Source organism: Cynoglossus semilaevis, chromosome 9, assembly GCF_000523025.1.
Source record: "Cynoglossus semilaevis isolate Cse_v1.0 chromosome 9, Cse_v1.0, whole genome shotgun sequence".
Lineage (NCBI taxonomy): Eukaryota > Metazoa > Chordata > Actinopteri > Pleuronectiformes > Cynoglossidae > Cynoglossus > Cynoglossus semilaevis.
The window spans coordinates 16,598,551-16,625,634 of NC_024315.1; the positions used below are offsets into that span (position 1 = coordinate 16,598,551).

Below are 27,084 nucleotides of genomic sequence, written 5' to 3' on the forward strand. Positions count from 1 at the left end.
CTGTCACACACACACAAACATACAATAGAAAGTCGCATTGTCACAGTAGGACCAGGTTACAGACACAACAACACACACACTTCTCCTCCTTTCTGTGGTACCACCAATACTGCAGGTTACAAAAGTGAATAAAGTCTCAGTAAAATATAAATTGTCACTGCTGATGTTTCAACTCCTCCAGGTCTGAAGACGATTACAGAAAATTAACATTTTTTAATTTCCCCACGAAGACACACAAAAACTCACAGTTTAATATATTTAACTGAAATGAAGGCACAGCTTATATTCAAATTTTACGACATGTAATTGTAATTGTGCAGTACAGCCATATGTTATCTAAATAAGGAGCATTAACCTGAAAGTGAGTTCCTCAGTTTATTTCTTCCCTCTCCTCTGCTGGTTATAATAGATACATTATCACATATATATCAGATTAAAGAAAAAAAAAAGAAAACAATAATTGAAGAGTGAAGACCTATATTCACTTGTATGATATATGTATATGTATATCTATATTATTAGATTTTACCTCTTTGACTTAATTTTCTATGAATTATTGAAGTTGGTTTTGGTTCCACTCTAAATGTAGGGTTAATATGACGAGTGAAACTAGTCACTAGTTAAAAGGTTATCTCTTTAACCAAACATTTTCCTTTAGCCACTAACACTTCTCTGGCCATTTAAAAATAATTGATTGCATTTTCATCAAATGTTAGAGAAAATTTTTTTTTTTTTCATCCTTGGTGTCAAGAAAATATATTTTTTGCCACTTTGTCATATTTTCATACAACAACCTAAAACTCTTCTCAACGTCTGAGGTGTTTTTAAAAACATTTATGGTCATGACATCTTTAAGTGTTTGTGTCATACAGGTGAAACCTAATGGTAGCCTTTACGTTAGCTGTAAAAATGCTAATATATAACAGATGTCAGTAAAGAATTTATGAAATATTCAAAAGTTGTCCAAGACAGCAAAAGAAAACCCATCATTTAGCCCCAGTAGAGCACATTAAACCTGCTGATTCATTTCCCAACCATTGCCATAAAGCTGACAAAAAGAGCTAAAAGATTCTTTATCCATAGAAAAGAGAAAAACACAGGACGCCCTTTAAACCCAACCATATTTCTTCCTTGGTTTGCAGCCGTGGTTTTCTATAAAAGCTCAACAACAACTTACAATGTTTTACTGGAAATCACTTGAAGGTTTACTGCTGCAGGCCTTTGCCTCAGTCCTGCAGGATTTGCACCAGAAGAAGTAAAGAAGCTCAGCTCACCTGGGTAGAGCTGGTACGAGCCTGTGTGGTGCCAGCGGGGCAGATAACGAATCCTGAGGGGCAGTATGGATGCCCCTCCATCCATACTAACCCTACTAGAGCCTCTCACAATCTCCACACACACAAGGCTGAGTTCACAAATGAAACCATGACTTTAGACACACACAGACAGACAGACAGAGTCCGGGGACCAAGGAGTCGAGAGCAGAGGAGGAGGAAAGAAGTAGTGGAAGAAGCTGCTGGTGAGGAAGCAACAAGATGAGGGACCACACAGAGTCAGGTCACAACATGCATGTGAACACACACACACACATACACACACATGCACACATGTCCAAGTAGGTAAGTGATACAAGCACACACAGGCTTTGAGATGATGAATAATTCAGGGTTGAGGGAGGTGGGAACTGAAAACGCCGCAGCGCACACATTTGAATGCGAGAGCGCGCGCGCACACACACACACACACACAGAACAGTGCAGTATTGATGAAGCCCTTGTTGAAGGCCACTGTTGAGACTAATGAGCCTGCAGTGTTTGTCCAGTGACAATCGAACAAACACCAACACATTTTATCGACGAGTAGTTGCAGCAGAATATTCATCCGCAGACGTTTTTCTGACTTTAAACACGTAACATCTGAAGTCACATGATGTTGATGTTCAACAGCTGTTAGTACGGCTTTAATCCAAATTAATCTAATCTCTTAGTAGCTCGATGACATTTGTCCTAAAAAAGGATTCCTATATTTGGTGGTATTCTAAAAAGAAGTACATGTACATGTACTTCATCTAATTGTATTATTTTTTTAAAGACTTTGATGAACTTCTACACATTTACTTCCTGATTCCTTTCTTTTCGCTACTATCTTATTTTCAAATATCAGTTACACCCAAGTCACATGACTGCTGAAATTAAACTGAATGCTCCACTGATAGTGCATCAGTCAACAAGTTAGATTACAGTGAGCTTTCCTGGTTCACTGAGCTGTTGTCCTGTCATGGGTGGGATTGAATTTATTCATTTCACCAGTCAAAATATACAAAATCAAATAACAGATCAAAATATCAGATAATAAATATTAATTTCAGGGTTGTTAGGAGGATTAAAATAATGGAAAAAACTGCTTTGTAAATTTGTGCTAAAAAAATAAAACAGACTTGACTTTAAAACACTGAGGAGTAAGAAACCCCAGAAGAGGAGACCAGTGATGGAGGAGCTGGAGATGGTTGGTGTGACACCAGTGACGGGTGGAGCCAAAAGAAGAAGCTCACTAATACAAAAATGTAGAAAGTTTAAACATTTTAAAGCGATAATAAAGTCTAACCGATATTAGATATGTTTTTTTTTTTCAAGATAAACTTTAACTCTGCTCTTTATCAACTATCAGATCAGTCCTGCTCCTGAAGTACACACACATACACACTGCTGTCTACTATGTAATCACACGGATGCTGGGTTAATGAGGCAGTAGCCACAGGCCATGTCCACACAGGAACACTCAAGTTTTGTTTTTTACTTAGCATTCCTTTTGCTCAGCTGGCTGTCATGTACTTGTACTTGTCATGTACTTGTACTTGTAGATTTATTACCATGTTCTGCTGTGGTTTGACCAGAACATGAGTGGAGCTGTGGCTTCACAGAGATATTAAAGATAGTGACACAGAACAGAGGTTGGCAGGAGTCAGAGGAGTCCTGAGCTCCTTAACGAAAAATCACAAGTATTACTGTAAAGTTAGTGTCGTGGTAAAAACACTGGTACAGTTGCTGTGGGTGACTGTGGCTGAGAGATAACGAGATAACGTTACACTCGTGTCTGTGTCTTATGTGTGTGTCAACGTTACACTCGTGTCTGTGTCTTATGGAAGGTAATGATATCAACGCATCAAGTGTTAACTTCTCTATCTCACCACTCCCTCAGTCTGAATGACATAAATGAAAGCTCTGTCCAAACACATCCACCACTCCATCAGTTTGTACTGCAACAGACACAAAACTTCAGACAACACCATGAAGTAACACAGTTACTACAGAGTACAGAGTAAAAGGCAGATGTTTAAGAAGTGAAACCAGAAGTTATGCTGTTCAAAGTGTCCGATGTTAGAAGTTCACATGTACTCACCTCCATCAGAGACTGCAGCAGACTGTAAGAAAACACAGAGAGACATGGATTAGGATCTTCACTCATCACCTAGATGGTCCCCACACACACACACACACACACACACACACACACACACGTTCATTCATCCAGGTCTGAAAAGCACAGGAGACAGCTGTCCAGACATGCTCCTGTGGCCCTGCGTGGCGACAGAGGCAGGATGGCACAACCTGCCCAATTATCACACACACACACACACACACACCAACACTTTCTCATCATCATGACACAGAGAGCACAGATCACTTATTGTCTTGTGTGGGTGGAGACCTGTGTGAACTGGCTGCACTGGCTCTGCAAGAAAACCTCCTCAGAAGGGTGCAGTTCACTCTGAGTGTATATGTGTGTGTGTGTGTGTGTGTGTGTGTGTTTAGGTGACCATGGGTCCTCAACAATCTGCTCCCCATGTCACAGTCAGCTGTAATGTTTGTTTTCATACCTGACCACTGTCAATAATGACCCATAATCAATCAATGGATCACAATCTCTGGAGCGTAAATTAAACACAACTATTGATCATATTCTTTTACTTTTCATTATTATTTACTGCAGCTGATGTCATAACGAGACAATGCCAGCAATTACATCACTACGCAAAAAAAAACAACAATCAAAATGATTTGAGGTTAAATGTGACTTATGTAACTAAAATTCAACAAAAACAAAAAATGACACACCAAACCACACACACACACACACACACCACTAATCAGACAGGAGATCTGGCTGGAGCGGCGCCACTGTGAGGGCGGAGCCTGTAAAGTCAGTTGAAAGTGCAACCACGGACTGATTGGTTAGTTTTAGCATGGACACAGTGCTGCTGAGGTTTACTGATGACATCACGTCACTGTTCGTTAATGTCTTCAAACTGCTACAGGAGTAGTTATACAGCAGTCAGTGTAAATCTTAATGTTATCAGAGCAAATGCATCAAAATACTAAAGCTTATTGCCACTGCCAAGAGATGAATGTTACCTTTTTTGTTATACACAGTATATAAAAAAACTGCCCACACAATCCTGAGCCGCAGTCATAACATTAAAACAGACAATATCTGAGGTAACAGTTTCTTTCATCAGGAAGAGTCTATGTTCAGTCCAAAATGTCCCTGACTGAGATGAAGCACAAGAAAAGTTCACAGCTGGGATTTACTGTGCAGGGGACCAGTCTGTAGAGTCCATGTTTAAACTGGATTACACCAGTGTCAACTGTTAGTACTGCGGAGCACTGAGGCTGCCACATGAGCATCCTAAGCTGGTGTTCACGGAAACATGGATGAACTCTACTCTGTACATTTATGGTTGATGAACAAAGTACCACCAAGCTGATGCTACTTCTGACTTAAATCAGTTCACCAGGTAGACACATCGCTTCAGCATTTTGTTTGTCAGAGGTCCAGCTTCAAGGACCTTGTTAACATGGTAATTGTTGCTAGGATGTATGATTGGACGATCACCGTCTGGAGGCGGGGTTTTGCAAAAGGTCAATTCTCTTCTTTTCCAGTTCCTGTGAGCGCCGGAGCCGCAAACAACAAGACTTTTACAGAATACAAGCCAGTGAGGAACATGTGTTAAAATAATAAAATAAATAATAAAAAAACCATGGTGGCAAATGTTTGTAAAACAAATTGGTGTGGGTTGAGAAAATGGCTGAGAAGGCTGTAACCCTTTAACCTACTGTCGGTCAGGGGTCTGAATCCCTCAACACCAAAAGCAGCGAATGGTCCATATATCGATGTGAACTCCAGAACTCTCTGGACTCTGATTAGGTGGATGTGAATTAAAACCCCAACCTCTCAGCAGTGTATTGTGTGTCTAAGGCCATATTTCATGTGTGTGTTTTGCGTTTCCACGGGTGGAGGCTGCAGTATGTATGAACGTGGCCAACATCTGTTAGAGATGTGTCTTCTGTTAGGAGTGTTCATTCTTTGGCAGACATACAGTATGTGCTGGTGTGTGTTCAGTTCGGCTATAGCGTGATCACTTCCAGGCATACTCAGTGGTGCTGTGGTTTGGCCCTTGGTTGAGGCCCCCCGTCCCTCTCCTCTCCTTTCCTTCCTTGACTTGCCTCTAATCTATTTTCAAACTCTTTTCTTTTGTTTATTCCTCCCCCAATTTCCCCTCCTCGTTTCACCCAATTTCAGCCCTTCTCTCCCTCACACCCACCTCCATCTAACCTTCCCTCAGTCGTTCCGTCTGTGATTCCTCCACCTCCCCATCCTGGCAAATCCTGGTCATTCCTCACAGACCACAAGGAATGATTGGGGTTTTCCCTCATCTTTTCTCCCAAACCTCACATTCACATGGAAAATGTAACAGTGTTGATAATGCAGAATAATATCAAATAGATGTCATACAGCCAGGGTATAAAGAAGCCTTACACTGTATTGTAATGTGTCTACTGTAGCTGTTAAACTTTAAAACCTAACAAGTTTTTCACAGCCTCTGCAGCAGAGACTAACTCATCATCTCTGTCACAGACTCGTTGTCTGTTGTTATTGTCTTGTGATGCTGATCCTAATTTACAAACGTGTCTTTTCTGCCCATTATACAGTGAAGCCATTGATAAAAGTCACTGGAAAAAATGACAGAGATTGATGCTGGAGATAATGGTTTCCACATTTGTGGAGAACATTCTTTTTCATTTATCATAGAGAGAGAGGAAAAAAAACATTTTTTCTAAGCAAAACCCCAGAAACGGTCACAGCTTATAAGTTTTCGAAAAGCTGCAGCTAATGATTTCTCCTTAGAAATTAACGAGTCAACACAGTGTGTTTGCCAATTATTCAGTCTCAGATGATAGAGCGTGTCAGCCATTAACAGAAATAGTTTTATAACATCAGATCCTGAGAACTGCTGAGCGGGAAATGATTTTATAGGCAGGCGCAAAACATAAGGTCACAACCAAATGATCTGCTTTAAAAAAAAAAACAAAAAACAATTTTACTAAGACATGAAACTGCTCTCACTACAAGTTACAACTAGGAATACACAAAAATACATATTTGCCACCTGATAATAGGAATACGTTTTTCATAGACTAGATTTCAAATATTATTTATTAATTTCATTTTTTCCTTAATGTATTTTTTATGCAGTTGCAGCAGTGACCCCCGGCTCATTTGAGTTTGAGACCCCCCCTCTCCCCCCGCTCTAATATATATTACCTAGTATTTAAATAGTAGGAATGACCTTCATAGCAGTGGTCTCGTAGATAGAATGTCATTCAGTCTCATGATGTCGCTGTATCTCCAGACCGATCTTGGAATCAAATTTGAATGGTTGTCTGAGAGATTTGTTACAGTGGTTCACAGAAGTGTGGACAGAGCTCGGGGCAGGCGAACGTTGCGTGGATGTTTATACCATGAGCACACTGGCTGCAACACCCACTCTGACAAAAGATAAGAGGCTAAATCACATGTCTGCACCACTGCCGTCAACTAAAAGCAACCGGGTGGATTTTAAAGAGCAGGTCTTATTTTAATGCAACAATCCTTGTATCTATATTTATATTTATATTTATAGCCCGTCAGTCTGAATGGAATTTCAGAGAAATCTGATTCGCTCATTTAAAACAGTTGGTTTCAGGGTGAACAGTGTGTAAATATCCAGCATCTATTTAGTTTCTCAGCAGTGCTGAACACACCTATTGGATCAAGATGTTATTTTTTATTTTCTTTTTTTTTAATTGCATACATCCACCCCCTGTCAGCTCTCTGAACAATAATTGGCACCTTGAAGCCACATGCCGGGCTTGTTTACGCTGGGTTTGTGTATGTATGTATGCATGTGCGTGTGTGTGTGTGTGTATAGGGAGTGGCTGGGCACTGTGTGAACAGCTCTCATGAGCTTTATTAGCTGTGACTAGTGGGAGAGAAGGTGGCTTACATCATCTGTAGAGAAGTCTGCTGAATGTCAGGTTCGACCTCTGCCTAAACACAGGGGGCAGTATTTACAGTTTCCTCATTCTCACTGTCACCATTATGTCAATACTTAAAGCAATAAAAATCTTTTTAAACAACCTAAAGTTTCCACCAAGACTGGAGACAGCAGTGAATCTGCACAAGTACATCCCTGCACAACACCAGGCCTCATGTGACCGGGATTCAGGTCCTGGATGACCAACGCAGGATGCAGCTCTGATCCTAGAAGAATGTCTATAAAATAAATGGTCTCTAACACAGAGGATTGATGTACCCTCCTCTACAGACACAGACTGAGATTTGGAGGAGCATGTCGTCCAGGTCTCCCCATGTGCCTGTAAACACACTGGCTCTACTATAAGAGACCACACCTATGACTTAACAACTGACACACACACACATATTGTCCTTAAAAGGTGATGAAGGATTCACAACACAAATTTCCCCTGACTGCACGCATGTTTAACACTCTGACAGACCAGAGGAAGCTACCTCAGTACGTGTGTGTGTGTGCATGCCTAAGTGTTTACTTTTGAATATTAGGTGAATAGTGGCGGCCATTGAGAGGAGCAGTGGCTCTGCCAGGACTGCCGACCTGCTGCGCAGTAGTGAACTCTGAGACAGAGGAGGATGAAGTGAACAAGACCAAGATTCTCAAAGTCAAATCAGGTTCTGACCAGGAACCATGACGGTTCTCAAGCTACATAATATCTCAGATCCTCTGGAATTCTGGGATAGAGAGTCAATATTGACTTTTTGAATAAAAGGAATGCAAACAATGTTGGCTTCCTAACAATGGAGCCACACAGGAGAAGGTGACTCAGGGGCACAGCCTCTGATAAACGTCTCCCTGACTTGGCTTGTTGCCTCTGAACGCACCACCGACACATGTAGGGTAGATGAGAACAGTGGGACAAGCCAGTCTGTACAAGCCAAAGTACTGTACACGCTCAGCTGGGATGGAAGTGAAACCTTTATGTTTCACCTTTTCAAAACACAAACATCACATCAAGCCTTGGGGGTGAAAAGTAAAAACCAAACAAGGGTTTTGCCTTCATTTTTCTGTTTCTCTTTTGTCTGGACCGCCTGTTGTGACTTCTGTAACATCTGGCTCTGAGAGGAAGAGAAACAGCCTGGAGCTCTCTCGCTCTCTCTCTCTTTTCTGTCTCCTGTTTCCTTATGTCTCACTTTACCTTTACTCACATTCTTCCAGACCACCACAGTCATTCAACACCCCTCACTCTAAGCTTCACATCTGAACTTGAGGCAGGTTTGTTTCTCATCTCTGTTTGCCGTATTTGATCACCCTCATCCGTCTGGTGCTAATATGTTTACTCTATTCCTTCTACATCTATATCTGTCTCTGTCACTTGTAGTGACCAAAACATTACATGCTGATATGACAAGTGTTTTTCTTCAACCATGTGTCAGCCCTTTATCTTGTTTTAGCAAATGACGCTAAAAATAATGTTTGTGTTTGTATTCATAACACATACTGTAATACCGACACATGAGGAAACATGGTACAATGAAGATGTACTTTTTCCTTCTGTATATGTTTGTGTATAGTTTTTAGTTGGTTTCCACAGCTATCGTCAGTGGTTTTTAACCAGTGAAATGCAACTTTCTTATTAATCAGTCAGCAGACTCAGATTCTCAGAACTGTTTTTGACTCTTTATGGTTAACATTAAATTCTTTCCAACCAGTAAAACTGCTGTGATTTTCTGTTGAGGTTGCAGAGATTTTCCACTCGTATTTTTTTGACTGCCATTCCTTTGTTTAAAAAACCACTAAAACTACTAAACTTTGAGAAACACTTGAATCAAGCAGTACATGCAGTACATTTGTATAGTGTCTCATGAAGTGTGAGTGTGTACTACTCACAGTATTGAAGTTCCAAACCCGCTTGAAGGAGAGCCTCTTCCTCAGGCTCATCCTGGTCCCCTCTCACAGAGGAGGAAACGCACTGTCTGCCTTATCTACATATGTGATAACCCCCCACCCACACACACACACACACACACACACACACACACACACACACACACACACACACTCACACCAGCTGACAGAACGTCTCCGAAGTCTATCTGAGGGACGGGTGAGGAAAACTGTCCAGACATCTAAGTTGGATGAAGTGATTTGTCAGGAAGTCCATTTTGTTTCTCACTAACTTTAACTGGGAGCTGAAGAAGAAGAAGAAGAAGATGTCTCTCACTCAAACAACTCTACTCTCTCCCCTCACACCAAACTACACACTCTGAGACGGCCTACCGACCAACTGACTGGGAAGTTCCATTCTCTGGCAGACACACACACTTCAACACACACGCAGCCCTGTTTCCATAGTCACACGCCCCCATCCCACAGCAGTTTCAGAGACGGGGAGGGGAACGCACTTCAGACTGCCAATCAGGCCGCAGCTCAGCCCTCACCCCCACCTCCTCTCCTCCTTCTTCTCTGTGTTCAGATCACAGTTGATGAGTCAGTTTAAAATAACGACCTGTGAGTTCTAGATCACCTCAGAAAGGTGTGGAAATGTTGTATTTCTATATTTTTTTAACTTCTTTTTTAAATATCTGCACACAAACATCATTTCCTAACAAACACACAAAGACAACAGATGCACCACTGACTAGGTTTGAGTCCTTCAGACCCTCATTTCCTGTTTTGAAGACTTTCTGTTCCACCTTCATTTATGAGACATGCGCTCATTTTATGTCACTGTTTATGTTATAAGTCAGAAAAAAAGTAAATATACACAGTGTGTGTGAGAGAGAGAGAGAGAAAGAGAGAGAGAGGGAGGGAGAGAGAGAGACTATGTGCATTAATCCTGGAGGAGCCTGATTCACCTGTGTTTTAATAAACAAAGTCTTTCTCCTGTGATGAAAGCATTAATACATGGATCTAACCAGCTGTCATTCTGGACCTGTGATCCAAAGAACTCAAGTGTTTAGGTGCAAATTTTTCTTCAAATATATGTTCAAATAAGAGTTAAATTAAACCAGGCAAACATTATTAAACGTGTCCATAAAATGTCCAACAGTCTCAGTAGAAATGCCTCTTAATAGAGCTGCTGCATTTTAGTCTTGTAGAGTGTGTGGTGAGTTTCTTTCTAAACTTCAGTCCAGTCATTGTCCTGAACAATCCATTTGACTGTTGTGTCAGTCAGACTGTCAGTCGTGGACTGCTCTGACACAAGCCGGGTCGCTGACCAGAGGCTGAAACTCACACAAACACATGCTGTGAGTTGATGATGGCTTTTAAAGCTTGGAGTTCATCAGTGAAACAGTGTGTGTGTAAATGAAAATGTGCACGGACTGAGTATTAGAGAAATGATAAGTGGATGGACGGCAAAATTATTGGATGTAGAGTTAAAGAGTTCTAATTAATCTGATTAATGACATGTTTATTTTTACATTCCTAAAATACATATTTTGCCACAAAAACAAATCATGGAATTGTGGGTGATTAGTAAAAATAAACCAAGAGGCTGAGAACAGTCTTTTCATTATAGAATTTCCCAAAAAAAATTATTTTTTTTCACTCGACTGTTTCACCTGTGTATCAAGTATAAATGATATATACTGTATATATCTCTTTGGTGACAGAGAAAAGAAGCAGAGCAGCTCAGAGGATTAGACAAACGTGGAGTTGGCTGATATCACATCCTGATGAGAAGAGAATAAGGAAGAGACGGAGAGGGGAAAGTGGAACATTAATTTATTCTCACGTCTAAGACCTTAGACTGATTCCTGTGGTCTGGCTTCACTGCTCTGTTTCCTGTGAGAGTGTGTTTTGGATCACGGTCCATTCTGTGACTTTCAATGTACGATAAAAAGGTAAAACGAAAACAAATTCTTCACATTTGCAGAAGGACTAAACACGCAAAAAACGATGGATGCACGTTTTAAAGTCAAAGTGAGGTCAGGTCAGACTCTCGGAGGATTTAAGAAGAGTAAAACCAACAGTGGAGAACAAACTCAGAGGACTTAGGGTTTCAGTTAAAACTATTTACGGTCAAGCTCTGTGGCCACATCATCACTTTAATCCAATAATTTCTTCCTTAAGCCGTAACAACATTTTCATCAGAACCTGCTGTTGACTTTCTCAGTTCCTCCACTCACAGACAGAAGAACCAAACAAACACGCTTCCTTGGCAGAAGTCAGAGAGCTTCTCAGTAGAATGTTAGAACAGTGTGTGCAGTCAGAGCAGCCTCAGTCAGCCTGGCACTGGCTCTACAATAATATTGCTACAGTCTTTGTTTCAGCAGTGGAGATTGAGAATTTTCTCACCCAATTTGTTCCAAAACCTCCATCTGCCGTTCAAGTAAATGTGGATCAAAAGACAGAGAACCAGCTTTAGGTAAATACAGTTTCACATTTTCTTCATGTACGCCATGATGGAATTAGGAACAGCTGTTTGGTAGGAATTACAGTATTTTGAATAAAGTTCAATGTGCAAGCGTGTGTGTGTGTTTAAACTCTCAGTTTGAACTGAGAGCCACAACACTCTCAAATTTAACACATGAAAGACTGCATTCTACTTATTTTCTTTTTTCAGGTTATGTTTTTCCACACTGACAGAAAACGTTTTTATCTATTTATTTTTCATTAGTAATTAGTTCTAGATAAATTGACCAAACAAGAAATATTTAAACCTGGGTGGAAAAGTTTTTTCAAAGCTGTGTCCTTATCTTCCTGCTCTGCACTAGTTCACAAGTCAACCTAAATGGAACACTGCCCTCTGCTGTTGTAAATCAGGAGAGACATGCCCCCATCCAGAACGGAGCTAAATGACTGCATCAGGATATAATTGCATGTAAACACAAAGACACAGGGGAAATAAGGTTGGTTCTTCATGAATCCGAGGTATTTATGCTCCAAAAAACCTCCAACAAAACCTGGTCTGATCTGGACCTCGACTATCTGGACTATTTTTAGATGCAATGATTATGTTTATGATGCACAACAGGCCATTACTGTGAAATATGTATCATTCTACTTGTGGGTGTGAAAACATAGACGTGACAACAGACCGTGTCAGGACTCAGAGGCTTTGACTGAGTCTACACCGTGTGTCTCTGAGTGGATGCAAAACACCAGCCCTCCGCTGACTGATTGCATGACGCCGCCTGATTACATTGATGTGCTGAACTGCTTCCATCTGCCACTTGATGAATACGATTAAAAATCAGCCACTTGTGTTTTATCTGAACATGGAGCTCCATCTGATACAGCGCCTCCTGAGGTGTTTCATGTACAGGAGCAGCACTGATCTCCTCTCATCATCTGATCTCTCTTTTTTCTATGTACTTCTGCCAGGGGGATCACGAGAAGCACACACACACAAATACAGAGATGAAAGCACATACACCCTCATACAACAATAATGATCGCATATAGAAACAAGAATGCATGAAAGATCTGATTAGGGTTAATGGAACTCTTCTTGATTATTTGTTGTCATTTAATTGTCTTGCCAGTGTATCCTTGAGTATCAGGGTAATAAACATCACTGGCACTTGCTAGTGACAAAAAAGACACACTGCTCTTCACTAGAGGTGTAAAAAAAATCAATACACTGATATATCGTGATATTGTGTTCCACGATATTGTACCAATTTTTTTTATTAACATACAAATTTTCACGATGTCAATTCATTTAATTTTACTTTTTTCGATCCCTCTGTTCCAATTGTAGTAACCTGATGTTGAGCATGGAACAACATTGTGTTTACTGTGTCAGGATGACGGGATAAAGTTCATTAAAGTGTAGTTTATGTTAAGCATACACGTTAATAAAACTGGAAATAGAGAATAAGAACTGTGAATTACTCTCCATGGAATAGTTCAACATACACCACATTTGACCACTGCATTTAACCCATCTAGTCACACTTGACTCTATATAATAGACTTTTAAATTAAGATGTTAAGCTTAACTGGGCCACATAAATTGAGCTAACGTGCCAGATTTGGTATGTGGGCCTTGAGTTTAACAAATGCAATGTGCTATAGGGTGTTGAGAGCATTTCCATGCTTTTTTTTAAATTAGTGAGTTACTGAGGAGGCCTCACAGTAGCCTGAATTAGGGTTAGATTTAGGGTATCAAAGGGCAGTTAGGCCGTCTTTTCTCACTGCTCTATAAGTGAAAAATATCCTGTGTTTGTTTCCACCATCCTGTGTTGAACAGGAGGGGGAGGGGCCAAAAGTGATTGTTTTATTATAAGGATGTAAATTTCATTCTACAGATAATCGTTCAAGCTGAATCAAAATTATAATTAAAATGGTGACTTATATTCAACAAATTAGGAAACCTTGATGTAAACTACACAAACACGCAAGGTGCAGATCATTGTTGCACAAAAACAACGCAGAGACAAGAGTGTGTTGAAGAATCACAACACAAGAACTGGAACTTTTTCTAGATCTGCACCGACCTAATCATAAACGCTAAGAATCAACAGGGTTTTCCTTGAACTCGTGCGTGTCACATTCAGCACATTGATTGGTCTGCACAGGTCACATGACCGGAGACAGGCCTTACCAGCAAAGTTTCAATGCATTAAATTCTACAAAACTAAAATAAGCTGAGTACAGGAAAAAGTCGAGAACTAAATGTCTCATTTGAAATAGTGAGATACATAGTGAAGTAAGAAGAAGGTATTTTTATGATTCTGAAAATTCATGATCACTAACGCTTCTCTAAGAAAACAGACGCAGACAGAAGACTGTGTTTTCAACACCATAGATGTCAGAAACTATTGGGCTGGAGTAAACATTAAAAAGAAATAGATAAAACCATTTCAGAAGCACAAAATGCACCACACACCCACACACAAAAAGTAATTTACTCACTGGATCAGCAGAGGGTTCTGAATCCACACTCAAAGTTTGCAGCTCCATGAAGAAAAGAGACTCAGTAATCCTCAGCACGGAGTGTGAGCGCTACCCTCACTGTGCACTGCCATCAGCTGTTAAATGTGTATGTTTGTATATTTGTGTGTGCCCGTGTTTCTTTCTTACAGATTAAGCTGCAAAGCTTGATGGCTTTCAAACCACTACAGAACGTCGCTGTCGCTTAACTCAGGTTCCCTATCTCTCTCCTTCTCTCTCTCTCACCCTTACTCCTCCCCCTCCTCCTTTTCTTTCTCTATCATCTCCCTCACTCTGTGTCTCTCTCCCCTGTCCTTTCGCTGTTTTCCACCCACCCTCGAATTATTTCTATTCCACCCACTCTGCTGTGGGCTGAGACAAACATACCCTCTTTCTCACACACATGCAGACACACACATGTATAGCAGGGGCTGTGCAGGGAGTCCCCATCACCATAAAGGAACACAGACACATGTGAACTCAGTGCTGAGCTGACTGTGTTGGCCTCACTCCTCTGTCATCTGATTAGTATGCTCTGAGCATGTCTATAGGGCACACAGAGTAAACTGACGGGGGGGGCAATGGGGGCAAAACAGACAAAACAGCCAGAGATGGATGGCTGCGTTCCCCAGGGCTGAGGAGCAACAGGTCGTCAGGAGGAAGAGTCTCGAACATAGAAGAATAACATTCAGTAGAATATAAAAAATATATATTTAAAAAATTTAAATTATAAATATAGATTATTTGAGAGGGTCACACAGTAGAAGAGTGGCAAATGTTTTTGTCATCAGTGGCAAATGTTTTTTACAGTAAGTAGGTTGGCAGTTCAATAACTGCTGGTAACTGATGGTGTGGGTCACTGCAGTTCACTCCCACAGAAATGAACTGTGAATGCAGGTGTGAATGTGAGTGCGCATATCAGTGTGAATGTTTTCCAAAAAAATAAAAAAACATTGTCTCTATGTTAAATTAAAGTTCAGTTTTACTCAAATCAAATGTAACACATTGTTTATTAAATTGACCAAACTCTGTTTATAAAGGACCCTATGGTTTACTTAACAAGGTTACTAGTTATTTAGTTTAATATTTATCAGTTTATTATTATATATTTTATTATCATCGAATTACACATCGTTATTTTTTTAAACAGAGACATGTATTAAAATGTTGATGTGACAGTGAAAGAGATCAGTTACATGTTCCTGTTCCTGCTCCTGCTGACACCTGTTTGTTAGTTGACTACTGTGTAGTTAATCTGGTCATCATCCTTCATCACTTCCACTTTGATTTTCATCTAGTCTTAGAAAAGAAACTGTTGACTATATACTAAAAACTCAAAGTACACTACAAAATCACGTAGCGTGGTATAGTTAGTAAAAATTGTTAAAACGCCTAGGCTAATGCACATTTAGCATCAGGTTCTGCCTCTGGCCATTTCACACAGGGGAGGGAGGGGTGATTATACTGTCAACCTGCAGCTGATTGATATTTGTCTGATGACTCAGTAACAGCACAGAGAAAAAAAATAACACATTCCTGGACATGCTGTGACTCAGTAATGTCATCCTGAATCTTTCCCACAGAACACGTGACAAAATGCACAAACACACACTTGCATTCCTCCTTCACTTGGTTCATAGGTGAAAGACAGAAGCACAATCACATGACACCTGAGAGAATTCTACTTATGATCCATGACGCAATGTGCCAAAGTCAAATAAGTGGATGGAAGAACGGAATTAAAAAATGTGTTAATTATAGGTTTTGTGATTAATTTATTTAAATTAATTATCTTATCAAATTTTTTTTTTTTTTACAACCTATGAAGAACAAGAACCATTCTTGGCTCTGAACCCTGTCATCTGGCCTGTTGTGCCCAGGGAGAGGTTCTGTTTTTGTGAGATTCAAAATGGCCACTGCTGGTTGTTGTATACATACAGAGAGATGACAAGATGTCTGTCATAAAGAAATATGTAGATTTGAAACCCAGTAGGCCACATAAGGAGAACCAAACTGGACTGGACTAGACTGGGCTGGGAAAAACCCAAAGTTGGTTTTTTTCTGCTTTTTAACTTTCATTTACCATAATCTGTGCCAACATTATCTTGGGAGCATTGTATTTTGTTTTGTTTTTTCACCTTTTTTAACCTTTAAAACATCCGATAATATTACTGTTGACTACTGTACAGTCTAACGCTGTCTTGGAGTTGATGGCTAATTGTTTTTCTCCCTTTTTCCTCAAAAATCACAAAATCAAAGTGAGCAGTTTAAAAAAGGCTGATGTCCAGAGAGGAAACACAATCTGCTTCAGCTGAGAATCTCTCCTTTTGTGGTCAATCTTGCGACTGTCTTGATTGTCTCTCACCCACCAACACTCCATCTCCTGTGCACGGCCATTTTCACCCTCCTCCACTGACCATTATGTCGGGCTCTTGTGGCAAACAGCAGCAATCAGATGTGCAATCAGGGCTGCTGTGTGCGTCTCTTCGGCGCTCATATTTGTTCTTTTGACCTTTGAATTACTCCTGCTCTGTATTATTACTGTCACTGCTGTTTCCAGACACAGATCAGCAGTATGGATCCAAATGCAGCCTGATTCACCAGCCTGCCATCCCCATCTCTGATGACCACTGGTCACTTTGTGTGCATCAGCACGTTTTTATAGCCACAAATAACAACAGAACGTTTTTTAACAGTCGACTCCAAACGGGGAGGGAACAAAAGTAAAGTTTGTTTATAGAACATAGTAATCTGGATGGAGTCACCTTTTACCTTCATGTGACTTTTTATATTGACACCTATTTAGGGTGAGTCTGAGTGTGACCTCAACAGAAGTTTCTATCAATGTAACATGCTGTTTATACTGTATGTTCAAATTTACTTGGATGATCATAGCTCTGTGTAAGGACATCTTGCAGGTGAGAGGGTGAGAAAGAGAGAGAGAGAGAGGGAGAGGGAGAGAGAAATAGAAAGAGAGAGTCTGAGCGAGAGAGAGACTTTTGTGTTGGGGCCTCACTAATGAGTAGAATGCCAGTTTATTGCTGATCAGAGCTCATTAGCGGTGCAGGCTAACACTTAAATCCCACATTGCTTCTCACCACCATCTCTCTCTCTTACAACCACAACCATAGGCACACACATACACACACAAACTTCTCTTTGCCCACCCCCCCTCAACTTACACACACAAAGCCCTCTCTGTTTTTCCAGGATTGCTGTATGTTAGGCGAGAGAAAAAGGCCTAACAACCGGAAGAAAAAGGTAGAAAAGAGGGGGAGGGTTTTTGGGTGATGAGTAAAAGAAGAGAGAAAACAGAGGATGTGATGGAAATGGGTCAGAGAAAACATTTATCCCTGTATGAAACACATACAACGGTGGGAAATGCAAAGTGCAGCCCTGGATCATTACAGAGCCTCCCCTTTGTTTTAACTAAGGTTCCACACAAACATCACAGTGATCCCTCTCCTGTCATGGTAGTTGCATTCCAAGACCCACCACAAAATAGGAAAAATGGTAAAAAAAAGTAAGGGACGAGATAGTTGTTATTTTTATGTATATATTTATCCTTTACAAACCTCCCCCACACTGTTATCAACCCTCCTTAGACTGTATTATCCTTTCCCACACAATTATATGCACAATATAATTGTATAATGGCGACGCAGAGCGAAGTGAACGAGAGAGTGGCCGACAGACAAGGGGGGAGATGCTACAATGAGATGCTACAATCCAATCAGCGTGAGGAAAAGAAGAGCCTGCTCAATTAGCCAATGGTACACCAAGTATGCATTGTATTAGCCAATAGTATGCTGTGTACAATCTCGTCTAAGAAAGCACAGCTATCAGTGATCTTTCGCAGCTACCAGTGATCTCAATTTCAAAACGAGAATCCACATTTTTAAAGCCAAAACTTTCGGATGTATACTTATTTTGTTATATTTTTTGCTAAATTTCGGAAATTTTGCAAGATCAGACTCTGTGATGTTATATAACAGTTCATTATACTAATACAAATACACACAACTGTTCCAGTTTAGAAACTCTTCAAGTTATTTTCATTCTTTCTATCACTTTCTGCTGTGAACACGAAAGAAGATAAAAAAAATGTAAAAAATATACAGAGGTCTCGAAAGCCCCCAGCAGTGAAGAGACAGATCTGTTTATCTGCTCCCTTAGCAGTTGCTAAATGGCGGAAACATTTACTTTTATTCTGATGTTTATCTTTGAACCAAAATCACTCTGTAAACACACACACATGGACACACAATATGTAAAAATAGACTGAAAAACTTTCAGAATAACTTAAAACCAATGCAGGTCCCTGAATAACTACTAGCTTAATCAATAGACAATCAATGTCAATGGCTGTGCATATGTTACCATGGCGATGTGAGAAGAGGGCCTGAGCCACCATGTGATATAATGAAGCTCAGGACGTGCTGTTACCAGAGATGTTGCTCGCGTGCTTAAATGTGACAGTAAGAGTTGTTGTTTGAGCTCCATCAAAATATTGTGTATGAGTGTGCTCCTACCTCCAGGTCATCCAGGGAGCGGGCGAGGCTGAGTCGTTTGGAGCGTCCAAAAGAACGTCTGGCAGAGGAACGTTGGGGCAGAGCAGGAAAACCCATCGTCAGTCCACGGAACCGTCCACCCTGAAGGGCAGGAGACCAGAGTTCATATGTGAGGTATTACATACACGTGGCAACAAATAATCTACTCAGGAGAGTGTTGGTTTCAAAGTACAACTTGAAATTAGTGGCGCTTTGGCCCAGAGCCAATGTCTCTGTCATTGGTGTTCACCTCCTGGGTAAGATCAAATCCCGGTTAGGGCTGTTGGTACCTTCCAGTGGACTCACCACCCGCAGGAAGGTTCACGGGGGGCTGGTGTGGTGCAGTGTGATTTGGGTGGTGGTCGTGGTTGCCCCCTTGACCCGGTAACGGATAAGAGGACAAAGATGGGTGGATGGATGGAACTTGAAATTATGGGTACCTATGAGCCAGTTCAAACTGGTTTTGTTCAAAAACACAATCACAAGCAAAATAACAGCAGTTCTCTCGCCAGGACGCCTCACACCTGTCTGTGGGGGAGTGTGTTGAGTAGGAGAGGTGTGATAGGTAAAATTAAATGCATAGGAGTGAAACACACACACACACACACATACGCACACACACAAACACAGCAGTGAAACCATTTTCAACCGTTTTTTCTCATTTCACTGTTAAATTCCACACAGCGGACACAGGCATCTACAGTCCTGTGATTGTTGACCGCACAACCACAGAGTGACACCCAGGTAGTGGATATGCACCTACTTCAGTTCCCTGACTTCTGGCACAGTGGTATTGCCTCAGTGTTTCCTGAGTTGGCTCTTCAGGTCACACAGGCAGTCACCTAGGGTGCCATCTACTGGAGGGGTAATGCTGTAACCACCTCAAAATAATAATAATAAACATATAAATTAAATAACAATTATAATAAGCAGCCCCCAGTGCCCCCTTTTCCCGAGGAGCTGTTTTAGATCCAAAACATTTTACAGTATGAATCAGATCTGTGGCTGTACACCAGACTATGTGGTGCAGAGTTTTCAGACAGAAGCAGTTGAGAAGGAGTAGATTTAAGTGGAAAACAAACTCAGACATATCTGAGCTCTCCATCTCAAACCCCCCTCCCCTTGTCTCTCACACACACAAAGTAGCCAATATGAGGGATCCTTCCTGTTTACATACGCAGCTGCATCAAAGCTGTGCATCAACACAGAAAAAAACTGTTTAAATCCTTCATCTTCTGACTAGTCTAGTAAAGAGTTTACTCCCGAGATATAAATCTTCTACTTTTTAAACAATGCGCAAATCTCAGGAAATTCATAAAATATTTTATTAATGATTTATGCTAAAAAGTTAGATGTTTAAAATTAATTAAAACTTAACATCAAATTCCCTTGCTGCACCATCCAAGGTACTTTTTTCATTTTTTCTGTTATCCTACAAATATAAATATTGGGGGACATAAAATATTTTTGTCCATCTTTTAGCAATCTCTCAATGAAGTTCGAGAAGGAATGAAACTTTAGCATTTTTTGGCGAAAAACATGCTTAAGATAAATGTTCTGTAAAATAACCCAACAGGCCACAGTCTGGTGTTAGAACAAACTACGGTGTGTTTAAGATTGTGAGAAGAAAATAAAATGCAGGAAGGAATGCCTATGAAGATACCCAGTTAAGATAATGAAATGGTGCCCCCCTGTGTCGTAACAGGCAATAACACTCAATAAAGAAACAATGAGGAAAAACCTCATCCATTTCATACTTATGGCACTGACGAGGTTAAAAAGTAACTGTAGAAAGACTGAAATCTTAGAAGGAGTCTGAATTTTTACTTTGTTTGTCAATGAGGATACGTTGGACATTCCTAAATGCCAGGAATGTTTTCCAGGCTGTTTTTCAGCTGGAAGCTTCATCCACTCCTAGGTTAATTCTTTGACCTCAACTCAGTACATATCAGCCCATACATGCACAGCGTAGTATTGTGTAGTACTGTATAGTACAGTTACTATGTTGAGGTAAAAAAGGAGTTCTCCTGCAGCTCCTGGCGATTGTTTCTGAGCATTTGAGCAGATGGTTTGTAGTTCAGTGCAGATACATTCCAGTCAGGATTGATAAAACAGGGTTCACACTGTACGACTTCTACTTCTCCTTTAAAACAAGTCAATTCCAAGCTTCATCTTAAAGGTGCATTTGAAAAGAATGAGCAGCATTTGTGAAAGTGAAAAGTTTAAATCTAGGTCATATTTAAGTAAATTAATCAACTCTGTTGTAGTTAAAGTCACTGTGTCTGTAACAGAACACTGACAAATCTTTTAGTGACTGAGAAGTTTGAACATTTTATCTTTAATAGTTTTGATAAACAATTTAAAATAATTCTAGTGTTTTATAATCGTCTCATTTGGTTAACTTCCATATATAATGTGAATTCAACTGAATTCTGTCATCAACCTGTTGGAACTTTTGGAATTTTTTTCTATTACTTTTTACTTAAGTCAATAAAAATAACAAATGATTGTTTTCCAATTCAATTACAGTTCTTTAAATGACACACAGTTTGTGACAGTCAAAATGCTGCTCAAGGTGTGAATTAATTTAATTATTAATTATTGTGAAATGTGTTCTGCTTTACTTAGACTCATCATCTTAATAATTTAATGCTACTTTTAAGAACTGTATAAAGTCCACTGAGACAAATGTCTTTGTAAATTGTATCTGAACAACTACAACTGACCCGACTGCTATAGAATTGAACTCCTATCTCTGTTTTAGTACATGCAGAATGTATGACTGAATTAGGACTAATTACAATTAATCGTGATTAATTGAACTAATGGACACATCATCCTGCTCCTGAGTTAAAATGAGTTAAAGACTTCACAGTAGTTCTTCACTGTGGTCTGAAGCCTGTGTGACTCTCATTACAGGTGGAAACAGGTGGTTTTCAGGTGAAGGCTGGAGCTGGACTCATACATTAAACATGATCTGATACTGGAGCAGTGGAAATAAATAACTTATCAATTCATGTAAACTCTGTCCACACAGACAGCCAACTGCTCTGCCTCCATTATTCACTAACGCACCGTACGGTGTGATGATAAACACTGGCCATATACACATTCACTCCTGAACTTCAAGAAAAGGAGTGAATAGGGTTAAGTCGAGTCAACTTTCCAGGCCTTGAGAAAGTGGAGGTGAAAATGTGATGGTGAGATTTATAGCCTCAATAAAGTGAAGCCTTGGACACATTCTGCTCAGAGTAAGTTTCCACAGCAGTGTGGTGTGATGACGTTTCTATCTGCTGCCTGATCTTCTCATCTCACAGTCACTTTTAACACAACTCTTCCAAAAACCTCACAGAGTGGCACAGTGGAACTCATCCCTGAGTTTTACTGGTAAGGACACAATGATGCCTCAGAACTAAAAATTAAGTTGAAAAAAAGCTAAAAAAAAAGGTTCTAATGAAAAGAATCTCACCTTTTTTTCTGTGTCCTTTGCACTCCCCCGTTTCTTATCCCTTTCTCTCCTCTCTGTTCCAGGCCGGTCTCTGTCTCCAGCACCAAACAGCTTCTTGGCCCACTCATCTTTCTGAGAAGCCAGCCGGTGTGTGTGGGAGTGGGGCTGTGTGGGAGGAGGGGGTGGCTGACTCCCTCCAGGTGGCGGCAGGCGGTCTCCAGAGGCCAGTGGAGCCCTGTATCGGTCTGCTGGGATCTTATTCATGGGTGGAGGTAAGGTGCTGCAGTTGGCCGATGACCATCCGTCAGTGGACTCGGCGTATGACTCCTGATCACTACTAAGACCCTGCAGGTGGCTGTGGTGGTGCTGCTGACGCCAGTCCCTCAGCACATGGACTGGAAGCCAGCGCTGCGACTCCGCCCCTGCTGCACCTCCAGCCCCTCTCTTTTCTCCCCCTCCCACTGCTCCTCCCCGTTTGGATGGTGGGTAGTGGTGGGGGTGGGCCCCTCGTGAGTGCCTGCCTGAGACGTCAGGGTGAGGTAAGGGGAGAGGATGAGGGAGGTCAGCCAGGTGTGGATCGTGACGATAGTGGCCGTTTCTCAGAGCTGGTGGAGGAGGAGGTGGTGGAGGAGGAAGAGTGGGCGGGGAGGCCGCAGCCCCAAGTGTTGGACTCCAGGCCTGCTGGGAAGAAGGTGGACTGTCCCAGTGACGTGATCCAGAGACGTGGTTATGGTTGGGAGGACCACCCAGGTCCACCAGCAGCACCCTGTTGCTCTTCTCCTCTGGTAGGAAGTTGCCTATGCCACTGTCACTGTTACTGCTGGTGCTGTGGTTCTGCTGGGCATCGTTGTCAGGGTCATTGAAGGCTCGAGCCCTCACCCCATCAATGTTGTCCCCCATGTCCCGGTACAACACGGAGACAAACTGTAGGAGGGGTTGAGAGCTGGGAGGGAATTCCAGGCAGCCGCCTGTGTCTGGATCAGGAGTGCACTCAAAGGCAAACCTCCGGGCGATTCCAACATGGATCTGAGATTCAAAAACACAGATAAACAACCTCTACCTCCACATTATGACACACACTGAACACTTTATACTCTAGAACAGCAGAACACACACCAAACGTGTTCACAAGTTTACGCTGCTTCACTGAGAGTCGTAAAATGTTCAGGCAGCAAACAGAAGGAGGGTAAAGATAAAAGATCACTTTGGAACAAAACTGTTCTACAAAATACATTCAGAGGAGTATCTTACATCACAGCTGTTCCGTGTGTGGGTGTGTGTGTGTGAGTATGTGGTTGTGAGGGGGTGAGTCAGCAAGGCAGAGTAAGTGGAAAAGAAAATGTGATGATTTCACACTGAAACTGAACTGAACGCAACATAAATAATTCATTGGTAAAAATGGTGAAAACTATTACATACTTATTGGTGTTAAGATACAATAACCAAACAAAACAATATAAAACAGTCAACTTCATTTGTACCTGGTGGTGACAGAGATCCGGGTCCACAATAAACACATGACAGGAAGTCCTCAAACCACCATCTTCATCTCGACCAATGCTAAAACGGAAATGGTCATGGTCATCTGTGGCCTGCATGGTCACCAGGCCAAAGAAGCGGCGGTCATCCGGACAGCAGGCACTGAAGGCTAGTTTTTCTGCGGGGTAGGTGGCCAGGACTTGACCCCTGTCACTGCACAGACGGACGCTGTCATGCATAACCTGGAGGAATAAGACAATAAAAATGAATGTGTTTCTACTAACAATAACCCCAGCTAACAAAAGTTACTCTAAACATATTTATGCCATATACAAATCCAGATGCACCTTCATGAGGACCAGTGAGTGAATCTTCTGTTCTGCCCTCAGGCGTCTCATGCTGCCCCTGATGGCCTGCAGGCTGTCGTTCTCTAAACTCGTCCCAGAAGAGGCCAGCTCGATGGAGCCCAGGTAGCCCACAATCATGCCAACATTGAGGATACCTTCACCAGGCTCTAAGCCCAAGTCACCTCCATCTCCTACATCCACATCCTGCTCTTCCTGAGAGTGAAGGTGAAGATGACGAAAGTCTGAGTCCAGAAAGACTGAATCGTCATTCAGAACTTGGGCCATCTCTTCCTCAGATAGTAAGTTGGGATTGCTCTGGGTCCGAGGGCAGTTTCTGTATGGTGGAAATTCTGGATCAGACACTGGACGAGGCTTGGAGGAGGTGCTTCCTCCAGGCCTCTCCTTGTCTGAACTGCTGGAGGAGTGGCTGGAGTTCTCAAAGATCATGTTGAAAATTCCTCCAGACTGCAGCTCCGCCACCACCTTCTCTGCACGGTTGATGCCTATCTGCTTAGAATCTAGCTTGGGTTTGTACCAACCCCCCCGAGCTCCACCACCGGACCTGCCATTATTGTTGTTGTTAACACCATTGTCATAGAAACCGTCAAGTTCATCATCACTAGAGCACGAGTCCAAATGTGAAGCTCCCATAGAGTTACCACTGTGGTGGCGACTCCCAGCACCGCGGTGGTGGTGATGGTGCCGTCTGGGGCGCTCTGCCTCTCCGATAACCAGTTTTAAAACGCCAGAGCAGCGGCCAATCAGTTTGACCACATCTTCATGTAAAGCCTTAGAGACGTTGATGTCATTGACAGAGAGGATGTAGTCTCCAGAGCGTAAGCCTACGTAGTCTGCAGGGCTTCCCTTTAGGATACAGCTGAGGACACAGGGGCTCTGGCCTGAAAGTGTGAACCCATACCCTGTCCTCCCTCTGGCCACCTCCACAGCTCGGATACAGCTCTGATGGACGGAGGAGGATGCTGCAGGAGGCTGAGGCAAGCTTAGACTGCTAACACCACATGGGCGTCTCTTGGATGATAAATCTGATGGTCTGAACATTATTTCAGGGAAGTCTTCTCTTGTCCTTGATACCTTGAGTTTCAGTCACACATATGAAGGCTGTTCTGAAGCTGGACCAAGCACAGGCAACAGCAGGCGAAGAAGCAGAAAGGAGCAGGAGTGTGGCCTCAGTTCTGTTCCTGAAACTCCGCACCTTCCATCTTTGTGTCATCACCTAGTTCAGCTCACAGAAATGTTACCTGCTGCACGACAAAAACAAAAAAAAGTAAAACATAAAGTCAGACTTTCAACATTGGGACACTTATATGCACTTTTATGCACTCAGACATACTGTGACCTCTTTATAGGCCTGATGCAACAAAGGGGCTTTGCATGTAACCTTGGTTCTATTTTTGCTTCCCTCAGCAGTGTGCTTTATCTACACTACAACATGGAGTGCAACATAATAGGGAGAAAAGATCTGGTCAGCCCGTTTCCTGTTTAATGTTAAAAATGTAAACTTTAAAACCAAATTCCATTTTCACCCCTTAGGAATATTAATGATAAAAGACAAAAGAGAGAAAAATATAGGAAATGCAAACAGCTCCTGTGTTTAACATAGAATCCTATAAACTGTTCATGTGAACAGTACTCACATCTTCAGTTTTCCCATTCTTTCGTGTGTGTAGCATTCCAATGACAGTATGTCACTAGACAAAGGTCATTAAATGTGTATTCATAAACTTATTTTAAATGACTTAGAGACTAATATGTGATAGCACATCATTTATGCCATGAGTCTGTAACAGGTTGGTTTGTTTTTTTGGTTCTCATAATATTCTGTCAATTTGGGGGATTTAAAAAGGTTTTGCTTCTAAATAAAATAGCATAATCATGCTAATATAACTAATTTGTTTGTTATGTTCAGCGGAAAACCCGGGTTGAATTTGGTGCTGTGGCTGGTAAAGTGGTTAAGTGGTGGGAGCGTTTGTAAAGTAAAGGACGCCACCTGCAAGAAGGCGGAGACAGAGCATCTACTGTCCAATGAGACACAAGAGTTTTCACACCTGTCAGACATGCAGGTAAAATCAAACACCTACACACGCCTGGTGTCATTCCGGCTTCTCAAGCCTGACTGTTTTTTAAAACACAAACTTTCGTTTATAGCCTTCGCTGGGAATAAACGTTTTGTCGAAAAGCTGCTCAAACCTGCGACTGTCAGGGAATAAAACAAACGTTCACCTTAAATGTCGCCTTAGCGTTAGCTTCGTTAGCTCTGCCTGCCAGCAAAGTTATCAAAGAGTGGAAGAAAAAGTTACATACAGTAAAGGAAAACATTATAAACACAACTTTTGTAGTCTGTGCAAAGAATAAAATGTCCGCTACCTGCAAACTGCTTCGGCTTTTAGAAAAAATCTTTTGTTTCACCGTATCTTGAAGTTAAAAAGTCTATCCATCCAAGCTAAACTTTAAGTCCCGCCCCAGTTTCCTCCACATCTCTGGAATGTCGCTGCGTAACCATGTCAACAAGAGACTTTATTGGTTGCCGCAGCTGTCAATCAACAGCCAAGCGTCGTGCGGATAAATTAAAGAAAGTTAGATTGAGAAATCACAAATCATTAAAGTACAAACAGTATACACTCCTACAGGTGTCAACACATTGCACGGCAACAGAAGACGTCCGTGTTTGATGCTTATATATCATGAAGCATAACGTAAAGTAAAGTCAACGAAACACTTTGTTTTTTCACGTTTAAAGTTATAAAAACTCAACATTTAACATCTGTCTGCAAAGGGTCCTGAGCTGTAAATAGAGATCGGCTAACAAAAGTTTGATGCTATAAAGAGGTTTTGTTCTTTCACGGCATGATTTTATGATGTTTTCTGTAAATACAGGACTTACTGCTCGGTGTCCGGCGGTGATGCTGCTCGGGTGGCGTCCATAGTTTAGTAGTTAAGGTTGGTTTAGGTAAACTGAGGGACGATGGGTAAACAAAAGAAAAGGGAGCACCATCTGGCGAAGTG

At 41.4% G+C, this 27,084-nt stretch overlaps 1 protein-coding gene across 8 annotated transcripts in view; it reads right to left on the reverse strand.

Moving 5' to 3' along the window:
• The window catches only part of rgs12b (regulator of G protein signaling 12b), a 36,147-nt gene extending 9,063 nt beyond the window's left edge, over positions 1–27,084 (reverse strand). For 2 of the 8 annotated variants that reach the window (XM_025058594.1, XM_017035045.2), the window contains exons 1-6: positions 26,446–26,571; positions 24,061–25,322; positions 23,716–23,955; positions 22,256–23,260; positions 18,769–18,888; positions 3,397–3,418 (exon numbers count right to left, since the gene is read on the reverse strand). In XM_025058594.1, the coding sequence (XP_024914362.1) occupies positions 3,397–3,418; positions 18,769–18,888; positions 22,256–23,260; positions 23,716–23,955; positions 24,061–25,119 (2,446 nt within the window). In that variant the 5' untranslated portion in view covers positions 25,120–25,322; positions 26,446–26,571. Of the gene's footprint in view, positions 1–3,396; positions 3,419–18,768; positions 18,889–22,255; positions 23,261–23,715; positions 23,956–24,060; positions 25,323–26,445; positions 26,575–26,962 lie in introns of those variants that run through there. The other 6 variants (XM_025058596.1, XM_017035051.2, XM_017035046.2 and 3 more) reach the window with 5 other exon arrangements.